This window comes from Mustela putorius, unplaced genomic scaffold, assembly GCF_011764305.1.
Source record: "Mustela putorius furo isolate JIRA1106 unplaced genomic scaffold, ASM1176430v1.1 tig00000275_pilon_pilon_pilon, whole genome shotgun sequence".
Taxonomy (NCBI): Eukaryota; Metazoa; Chordata; class Mammalia; order Carnivora; family Mustelidae; genus Mustela; species Mustela putorius.
The window spans coordinates 6,831,619-6,842,217 of NW_025421341.1; the positions used below are offsets into that span (position 1 = coordinate 6,831,619).

Sequence of the window (10,599 nt, forward strand, 5' to 3'; positions counted from 1 at the left end):
CAGTGGGTTAAAGCCTCTGCCTTCAGCTCAGGTCATGATCCCAGGGTCCTGGGATCGAGCCCCGCATCGGGCTCTCTGCTCTGCAGGGAGCTGCTTCCTCCTCTCTCTCTCTCTCTCCCTGCCTCTCTGCCTACTTGTGATCTCTGTCTGTCAAATAAATAAATAAATAATCAAACAAAAAAAAAAAAAAAAGAAAGAAAGAAAATATTTAGATCAGCCATCTGCAGAAATGATACAAACCAAGAAACATTGGGCATCAGTTTTAGGAATACTATCGAGATGATTGAAGCAGACTGAAGAATACTTTTTTTTTTTTTTAAAGATTTTATTTCACAGAGGGAATACAAGCAGGGGGAGTGGGAGAGGGAGAAGCAGGCTTCCTGCTGAGCAGGGAGCCCAATGTGGGGGCTCATCCCAGGACTTTGGGATCATGACCTGAGCTGAAGGTAGATGCTTAACCACTGAGCCACCCAAGTACCCTGAAGAATATAGTTCTTGATGAGATCAATAGTATAGCTTGATAAATGAGGACTGATTAGGTGAGAGCCCTATGGTGGAAAGGTCAGGAGAGCAGCTTCCATTTACTCACTACAGAATCACATGCCAGAAGCTTTACACACATTGTTTGATTCAGTCCTCATGAATCTTATGAGGGGAGGAGTCTTCAGGGATGAGAAAACTTGGGAGATGATAATCTGTTTAGTAGGAGGTAGAGCTGTGATTCAAACACAGTCCAGGACTCTACAACTGGTGCTCTTAACCATCTAAATGCATTTTTCAAATGGATCACCTGTAGAATTCTATCCTGCAATACTGTAAATGATAAGGTTTCAAAAATGTTCCATGGGCAAATGAGTTGGGATATTGAGTGCTCAAACTGTACTTGAGGACTTCTCTGAGCCTTTATTGTAAATCTAAAGACTAGAGAAAATAGGGGCGCCTGGGTGGCTCAGTGGGTTAAGCCGCTGCCTTCGGCTTAGGTCATGATCTCGGGGTCCTGGGATCGAGTCCCGCATCGGGCTCTCTGCTCAGCAGGGAACCTGCTTCCCTCTCTCTCTCTCTGCCTGCCTCTCCATCTACTTGTGATTTCTCTCTGTCAAATAAATAAATAAAATCTTTAAAAAAAAAAAGACTAGAGAAAATAGCAAAATGGACTGGTTGGCTTTTCTAGGTCATCTCTATCTTGCCCTTACTCTAACTGCACAAAGTGAATAATTAATGGAAAAGACTACGTCCAGGATGTGGACAAGATATGGCAAGCATATTTAATCAGAGTGCTCAAAAATTCTGTTTATATATGAATGTTTATGTGTAACAAAAAATTACAAGTAGAAGAGTTTTTTAAAAAATTGAACTTAAATACATTAGATAATAGTTATAGTAAAAAATATGCTGTAATAATGGAAATGAAAGCTGTTTGGGCCCTCATGGTACCACCAACTCCTAGAAGATCTTAGCTATAAACAGGCAGGAAGATGATGTAATCTTTCTACATAATTAAAACTGGGTAAACACAATACGTATGTTCCTTGAATAGTCGGCCAAGTATTTTTCCAGATCTATTATAGCTATTGTGCAAATGGATTGGCATGTATTGTTATGTCCTTAATGTGTACATCGTTAAGAGGTCGATAGGTCTTCTCATTTACTGGTAACTTCTCCAGTTCATCCAGAGTCTCCAGACCATCTATCACCCTGAAAGAGAAACAATATAAATGGATGAAAATTTCCTTAGACTGAAACACAATATCCAAATACCTATTACAGTTTCCTGAAAGGACCATGCTCATAGTTCTTTGAATTCCCTAGTTCAGTGGACAATAAAAAATACTGATATTCTGTCATGGATAGGAGTCAAAATCAGAAACAAAAATTTATTTTTATGCCTTAAGACAACAGCAATGGGTAGGAATACTACCATCAAAGTACTCGCACAGCACCGCTACAAATGGATCTAATACAAACCAGTCATAAGATTTTCTTTGGTATCGGAAAGCCCAGAGAAAGTACGGAAGGATGACACCAAAATACTCACTTTCCAAATACTGTGTATTTCATGTCCAAATGTGGCTGCTTGCCATAGGTGATGAAGAACTGAGATCCATTGGTGTTTGGGCCATTATTAGCCATAGATACAACACCTCTAACATTGTGCTGTAAAAGATAGGGCAAAATATTTACCTGTGTTTTAATATAAATATTCCAAATATAGGACTGAAACAAGACCTGTACTTTTTAAGGGACCAAGAAAACATTTAATCAGCTTCTATTAAGGCTAATGCCAATGTTCACTTTTTGTATTATCTGTATTTCTAAAACTTGTATGTAAATTGGTCATGTATCAAATCACATGCCCCAGTTAGTTTCATTTTCACTTTGAAGGAGTACAGCCACAAACATTTTTCACAATACCAAGGTATAATAGAAATCCTTACATTTATATTAAGGAACATGCTGGCATGGAACGATCAGGCAGACAACAAAACCAAAATCCCCATAAACTCTTCACATATACACTGGACTCTGGCTAGTTTCTGTATCTGTAAAACAAGGGAGGGTGGTTGGACTAGTTCAGGGGTTTATTCATAACTCAAGTGCCTGCATGAGTCAGCAGGTAATAAATTAATTGGACAGAATGTACACATTGGGGAGTGATGGAGTCTGGCAAAAGGAATGGTGTTATCTCTTGCCTGATAGTGCTAAACATTTTTTTTAAGCCAATGGCCATTGAGAATATATCTTGGGTCTTCTACCCAAGGGCAGTCAGTTCATGACCCAGGACTGAATGATCAAGGGAAGGTTTCCTACAGCTCTAATTTCATGATAGTATTTGTTAAACAAGTAACTATTAAAGAGTTAAAAGGACTCTACTGATAAGATGGAACACATGACAGAACTGTGTTATAAGGAGGTGCTGCCAATAAATAATGATTACTCTCTCCTTAGCTATTTATCAGGAAACACTAGTGAGACAAGCAACAGAAATACAGCTACATCAAGATACTAATGCTTTGATGGACATCAGGGAGGGCATGTGATGTAATGAGCGCTGGGTATTATACGTAAGACCGATGAATCACAGGCCTGTACCTCTGAAACCAGTACTACGTTGTATGTTATTCAACTGAATTTTAAAAATGTGAAAAAAAGATATTAATCCTTCATTGTCTTCCTAAAAGGTGACTCCCAAATGTTACATTTGATACATACACAAGAGTGTAATGTACCCCTTAGAACTTAATACTCATTAATCTATTTCTAAGATTTAAGAATCCAGCTTACCCAACTGTTGCATATGCCTGTATACTCCTTATCTGTCACCTCAACCTCTCGGAGAACCATTATTCTACTATCTTTAAATATGCCTAAACAATATATTTTTTTCTTTTGCTTGTTTTTGAGCTAAGATAGTATCATGCTATTTTAATTTTTTAAATTTAAATTAAAAAAAATTTTTTAAAAACAGGCATGCATTAGTTTATTAAAAAAAACAAAACAAAACCAACAAACATTCCGTGGGGCACCTGATGAGCTCAGCTGATGGAGCATGCAACTCTTGATTTTGGGGTTGTAAGTTTGAGCCCCACGCTGGATGTAGAGATTACTTTAAAATAATTTTTTTTCTTTTTTATACGAAATTAAAAAGAAAATGTTCTTTAGAAAGTTTGAAAAATCAAGAAAATGTGAATGAAAAATGTGAAAAAAAAAAAAACAAAAACAGGACACGTGGGTGGCTCAGTTGGTTAAGCAGCTGCCTTTGGCTCAGGTCATGATCCCAGCGTCCTGGGATCGAGTTCCACATCGGGCTCCTTGCTCGGCAGGGAGCCTGCTTCTCCCTCTGCCGCCATTCTGCCTGCCGGTGTGCTCGCTTGCTCTCTCAGATAAATAAATAAATTAAAAAAAGAAAAAAAAAGAAAAACAAAAACAGGAAGGAAAATAAAAATCTCTAATTTCACCATGCTATGCCCTTCCCTTTAACCTAGTGAGACATTTAGCCCTGTTGATACGTTACTGATTAAACATTTCAGGTTGGATCCGAAGATAAGCTCCCTTAATATTAAGATACATGGGATTGTGAGATTCCAAAATACATTTATATATTCTAAAATATATTTAAGGCAAGAAATTTTTCTTGCAATTTTCTCCCTGACATTTATCAAGTATACTAAAACTACAAAAAAAGTTTGTTTGTATACTAATGACATTAACAACATACGTACTAGAAGTTTTCAAGTGTAAACAAGGCATGAGAAAATAGATTTTGAAGCACTAGAGATATACCTTAAGATATTCACTATATTCATCCTCAAATTTCTTGCCCCAGATACTGTTACCTCCTCTTCCGGTACCTATATTACAAGACAAATCAAAATAAGTATCTAATTAAAAAAACCAAAGTATCGGTGCGCCTGGGTGGCCAAGTGGGTTACAGCCTCTGCCTTCAGCTCAGGTCATAATATCCTGGTCCTGGGATGGAGCCCGGGATTGAGCCCCGAATCGGCTCTCTGCTCAGTAGGGAGGCTTGCTTCCTCCTCTCTCTGCCTACTTGTGATCTCTGTCAAATAAATAAATAAAATACTTAAAAAGAAAAAACAGAAACCAAAGTATCTAGTTAAAAGTTGAAAAGGTTGATGGGGCGCCTGGGTGGCTCAGTGGGTTGAGCCTCTGCCTTCGGCTCAGGTCATGATCCCGGGGGCCTGGGATCGAGTCCCGCATTGGGCTCTCTGCTCAGCAGGGAGCCTGCTTCTCCTCATCTCTCTCTCTCTGTCTGTCTCTCTGCCTATTTGTGATCTCTCTCTCTGTCAAATAAATAAATAAAATCTTTAAAAAAAAAAAAAGTTGAAAAGGTTGATTTTCTTTTCTTCCTTTTTTTTTTTTTTTTTTTTTTTAAAGATTTTATTTATTGGACAGAGAGAGAGGCAGAGATAGAGAGGGCGGGAGCAGGGAGGAAAGGCAGAAGCAGGCTGGCCACTGAGCAGGGAGCCTTATGCCAGAACTCAATTCCAGGACTCCAGGATCATAAACTGAGTTGAAGGCAGTCACTTAACCAACTGAGCCACCCAAGTGCCTGAAAAGGTTCAGTTTCTAAAACATATGGGCTATTTTATAACTATTTATTTTATTTAAGAAGATTTTAATTTATTCATTTGACAGTGACACAGTGAGAGAGGGAACACAAGCAGAGGGAGTGGGAGAGGGAGAAGCAGGCTTTCCACTTAGCAGGGAGCCCTATGTGGGGCTCCATCCCAGGACTCTAGGATCATGACCTGAGCCAAAGGCAGACACTTAACGAATGAGCCATCCAGGTGCCCCTGTTTATTTATTTTTAAAGATTTTATTTATTTGTGTGAAAGAGAAAAAGAGGGCACAGCTGGGGAAGAGGCAGAGGGAGAGGGTGAAGCAGGCTCCCTGCTGAGCCCAACATGGGGTTTGATCCCCGGACTCTGAAATCATGATCCCAACCAAAGGCAGATGCTTAACCAACTGAGCTACCCAGGCACCCCAATAATTCTTTAATTATAAATAACATTTGGGGTGGCTGGGTTGTTCAGTTGGTTAAGCATCTGCCTTCGGCTTTAGTCATGATCCCAGAGTCCTGGGATCGAGTCCCAGATGGGGCTCCCTGCTCAGCGGGGAGTCTGCCTTCCCCTCCCACCCCCGTTGTCACCCTCCCATGCTTGCGCAGGCAGTCTCTCAAAAATAAATAAAAAAAAAAAGATAAAATTATATATGTCCCCTCTTCTCAAAATTTCACTTCACAGACCAGAAAAATAAAGTATCTCTACAAAGAAAGAAATCCTTTCACTGTCAATAGTGTTCATATTTTAAGATGTTATTTATTTATTTTGAAGAGAGAGAGTGTAACGAGCAGGAGGGGCAGTGGGAAAGGAAGACAGAACTGAAGCAGACTCTGCACCTGGCACAGAGTCTGATGTAAGTCTTGATCTCACTCCCCCAAGATCACGACCCAAGCCGAGACCAAGAGTCCGGTGCTCACCCCACTGAGCCATGCAAGCACCCCTGTCCTACTTTAATGCAAAGCTAGATGCCAGCAGCTTCTACTTAAAAAATTTCTTGCTATGGTAAGGTAGCCGGGTTATAAAAACTCTGTGTGCTTATATCTTTGGTTTTATTTTATAAAAATTAAATAAATTTTATTTATTAAAAAAACTTGTTTTCATATAATTCTCTAAGTAGGCTCCAAGTCCAGCGGGGCTTGAACTTACAACCCTGAGATCAAAACCTGGATCAAAATCAAGAGTCAGATACTTAACCTCTTTGAGCCATCCAGACAACCCCCTCCAAATATTTTTAATTGGAGCATAGTTTATATACAATGTTACATTATAAATTTTTTTATTCTTTGTCTACTCTCTTCTTCATACTATATACCCAATTCTCTAGATATTGATGGAGAAACTTACCTGTCGGATCTCCTGTTTGAACCATGAAACCCTTGATATTTCTATGAAATATACAGCCATTGTAGTAATTACTGGCACAAAGAGCCAAAAAATTCTGAAAAGAGTAAAAATAATGATTGGGAAATGATGTAACAGAAACACATTTAAAGCAATGAGCAAACTATTTTATTTACTAAAAATACCATTAACAATGCATTTATGTTTTTAGGAATTACTTTGGATCTCACTTTTCTGCCTAAAACACTTTAATGGCTTCCTTTTGTTCTTGGAATAGAATACACAATCCTACCTCTACATCTCATGTGTTAATAATTTCTTTCTATTACTATGTTAACCCCACTATCATTCTGAAAATTCATCTGAAAGGGGTCGGCTTACCCACCTAAGCCCTTTGTACTTCTATCTCTATACCTGGAATATTCTTTTTATGTCTTTCCATGAAAATGCCTTCATTACCTTCTGCACTAAGTTTAAGTATCACTTTCCTGGCTAGGCCTGCCCTCAACTTCTTTTAAATAATTCCTTTCCATTAGTCTCCATTTCAGTACTTTGTTTCCTACAACGCATTATCATGATCTGGAATCATTTTTTTTCTAGAATGACTCTCCCGCCCCCCAGCTTATTTTCTCAGAGTATTAGCTCTGTAAGGGCAAGGGATATCTCTTGTTCATTACTGTATTCCTTGACCCTGGCAAGATAGTCTTTCATAAGTAATTGCTAAATGAATATAGAGAGAGAGCTAACTTTTTCCTTCCTTGTCATTTAAATAATTAAAATAATGTAAGAAACAGTTCTCTTACCTAATATCCTAATAAAATGAGCAGAAAAAGATACCTACCACTCTACAGTTAAAGAAAAATTATCAATCCTTTCTTTGCTCCACCTTTAACATCAAAAGTAAGTAGAAACTGGGGCACCTAAGTGGCCTGCAGCTCGGGTCATGATCTCAGGGTCCTGGGATCAAGCCCTGCATTGCGGGGGTAGGGGTGGGGGTGTGTCTGCTCAGCGGGGAGCCTGCTTCCCTCTCTCTTTCTGCCTGCCTCTCTGCCTACTTGTGATCTCTCTCTCTGTTAAATAAAATCTTTAAAAAAAAAAAAAAAAAAGTAAGTAGAAATTAAGTGAGAAATTATGCCGCCTAGTTTTTCCTGACACTGGTTTTATATACAAGTGTTCATTGTTTTTTAGGTTAATTTCAAAATGGTTATCCTGCTGCATTAACTCATTAACTTACAGGTACATAATGGTACTCACCTCACAAGTTTTGGGTGTCCTCTCACAGAAAACTTCTATTTTAATATCACCTACATCTGTATGCAGTGTCACTGACTAAAAACAAGAAAAATAAAAAATGAGATTTCTTCATGACTTTATGCATTGTATTTATTTCCCAAACTAGGATAAAGATGACAATCTGAATGAAAACACAAAAAAACATTTCAGAGATGAACTGTCCTCATAGCTGAGAGTAAGCTGTACTTCTTCAAAACTTATTTCAACAGTAGAAAAAAAAAAACTCCAGAAGATGAATATGTTAATGTAAAACGGTATCTATCCTAAAATTTGATAGTAAATACTGTAATGGAAATACTTAAGTGTGAATTTTTCATCAATAAAAATGAAAACAATGGTCATGTTAGTAATACTGATTTAAATGGAAACACACCAACATCATTTATATTGAAAAATAGTAAGAAAATGACTTTTCAAAACAGGTTCCACCATTTTCCTTATGTACTTTAATTCTGAGTGACAGTGTTAAAAACAATTCCTTTCTTCACTAAAGACAACAGTCTTCTGTGTTTCTAGATCCTAAGTGTACAGAGGTAACCATATTATTCTTGCTTGCTTTTTGTTTATCTGCTGTCCCAGTAACTTGCACATCCCTTTGGTTGCTACATTGTGGGGTGGGGGGTTACTCTGAGGCTTCCTTTTTCATTTCTCTTCTCCCAATAGTTTCTCGCAGTCAGAAAGTATGGTCAGGTTGATAGAGGGCAGGAGTGTGTGAGCCGGGGGTAGGGTGGGAGGGAGACAGAGCATTATTCTCATTGCCTGTCTTCTATGGCAAGCTCTGGGTGCTACCTTAGATCCAGAACAAAAGGATTCAGTTAAAATTATCACACCTGGGTATACTCTGCAGCTCCCTCTTTCCATGTATATGCTGTAATCAGTCTTTTTCTGTAAAAAGTAAATTCTGTGCATTTTAAGTGAAAATGCTGAAGAATTTAAAAGTAATTTTGCTTCTGGTTTTGTTTAGAGCGGTCATCTGCTGTGTGCTTCTGTCTTACCATTCATGTCTTGCCATTAAAGTCCACACAGTTTTATTTCCCTTAACTGAATTTCTAAAAATTATTTATAATGAAAGACATTATGAATTGCACAAAACTGGGAACGCCTGGGTGGCTCAGTAGATTAAGCGTCAGCCTTGGTGTCGGGTCATGATCCTGTCATCCTGGGACTGAGTCCCACATTGAGCTCCTTGCTCAGCGGGGAGAACCTGCTTCTCCCTCTGCCTGCTCTGCCTGCCTCTCCCCCTATTGTGCTCGCTCTCTCTCTGACAAATAAAATCTTAAAAAAAATTTGTACAAAGCTTACCATTTTTCTTCTTGATGGTTTCAGGAAGTACTACTGCTGAATTTCTCAGTCTTACCAAGAGAAGTTGGAAAACGTGCCTCTATTCCTGAAAGACAAAACTATGCTTATTTTCCTCTCAACTCACACATGCTCATTTTTACTGCATATTTAAAAGAAAACGTCTCGAATAGCATCCCCAAGTAATAAAAATCTGACTATGGAAACGATGAGAACCTTCCCGACTCAAGCCCCTCAATCTCTCACTTACTCTTATTCAAAAGCCTCCCTGCAACTCCTGCAAGTCAGGTACATTTCCGCCTTGGGGTCTAGACACCGAGTGTTCTCCCTTTGGAGCACTTAAACTCGGACGTCTGGACAGTTACATCCCTCACGTCCAAGTCTCTGCTCGAAAGTCAGGTCTCACTGGCCTGATAACTCTATTTAAAACTGCCTTCACTCTAGGACCTGCCCAATTATCTTCTCCTATAGTGAGATGCCTAAATTATAACCATTACCGCTATTTCTGCTTCTGTACCTTCGCTTGCTAACCCATGAGGAGATGGAAAAATACCAGCAGACTTTCTATGGACACTCTGGAACCACACATCCCCCGCCCAGAATTGACCCTGACAGAATGGCTGCTCCCGGACCCCCCACCTGGCTCTGGGCCGAGAGATAACAACCATCTGGCGCCCTGCGGCTTGACGGGAAGACCCTGGTCAATCCTGAGGTGACACATACCCTGGCGGCGCCAACTCAGCAGTTTGAAGAATGACAGCCCTTTGACCTAACCAATAATCTGTTCCCAGCCTTTTCCCGCTCTGTAGCGCGCCAGTCATATTATAGAGTTCCTTTTTGATTTTCCCGCAGTATGTGGTGATTTTTACAAGATACTATGATGTATGCTAAGTCCCTGCCTCCCCAAAAATAGTGTATAAAAGGTGTTGTGATCCCGAGCTCGGGACCTCTAAGCATCACTGGCAACGAGTGCGTGGAGGTCCGGGTTGGAACCTGTAATCAACGACCCTTGCTGTTTGGCTTTGACTCTGGACTCTGGTGGTCGTCTTTGGGGGGTCTCGGAATTTGGGCACAACAATAGCACTCACCAATAATGCGCTATTTATTTTTCTAAACGGGTCTGTTCCAACACCACCCTCCCCGCCGGGTATGCTCACTTGAAGCAGCCCAAGAATCAAAACAAAGAGCTTAGCAAGAATCTCGGTGGATGAAAGACTGAGTGATGTTACTTACCACTTCAGCTAGCACAGCTGTTGCGGAAACAACAACAAAAAAATCCCCTTGCATATACCCACGTTTCGGAGTTAAGAGACTTCGGCTACCGGAAGTCAAGCGGGGGACCCATTAGAGAGTACGCCCCTCACCTCCTCGCCTCGTTTTACCTCCTCCTTCCTTCCTTCCTATTTCAAACCAGAATGACTACAGCTAGGAAGGTAATGTAATTTATCCTCACCCGGTACCTTTTGACAGCGAAAGAGAGCTCTTTTAATAAATGTACCAGGACACGAAACGTAAACCGGAACCATTCCGCGCAACCTCTAGCAGTGCCTTGGGCTCCGACATAAAACGGGGAGGACCAGTTCCG

At 39.9% G+C, this 10,599-nt stretch overlaps 1 protein-coding gene across 2 annotated transcripts; it reads right to left on the bottom strand.

Moving 5' to 3' along the window:
• Positions 1 to 1,240: 1,240 nt before the first annotated feature.
• PPIL3 (peptidylprolyl isomerase like 3) lies at positions 1,241 to 10,589 on the bottom strand. Of its 2 annotated transcripts, none has more exons than XM_045078538.1 (7): positions 10,468 to 10,589; positions 9,018 to 9,102; positions 7,677 to 7,751; positions 6,426 to 6,519; positions 4,282 to 4,349; positions 2,036 to 2,154; positions 1,241 to 1,695 (listed from the first exon to the last, which is right to left on the bottom strand). In XM_045078538.1, the coding sequence occupies exons 2-7, from the start codon at positions 9,018 to 9,020 to the stop codon at positions 1,569 to 1,571; spliced, it is 486 nt and encodes a 161-aa protein (XP_044934473.1). In that variant the 5' UTR covers positions 9,021 to 9,102; positions 10,468 to 10,589; the 3' UTR covers positions 1,241 to 1,568. The 2 variants fall into 2 exon arrangements, with proteins under 2 accessions (XP_044934473.1, XP_044934472.1); XM_045078537.1 differs by lacking the exon at positions 10,468 to 10,589 and adding an exon at positions 10,248 to 10,404.
• Positions 10,590 to 10,599: the final 10 nt, after the last annotated feature.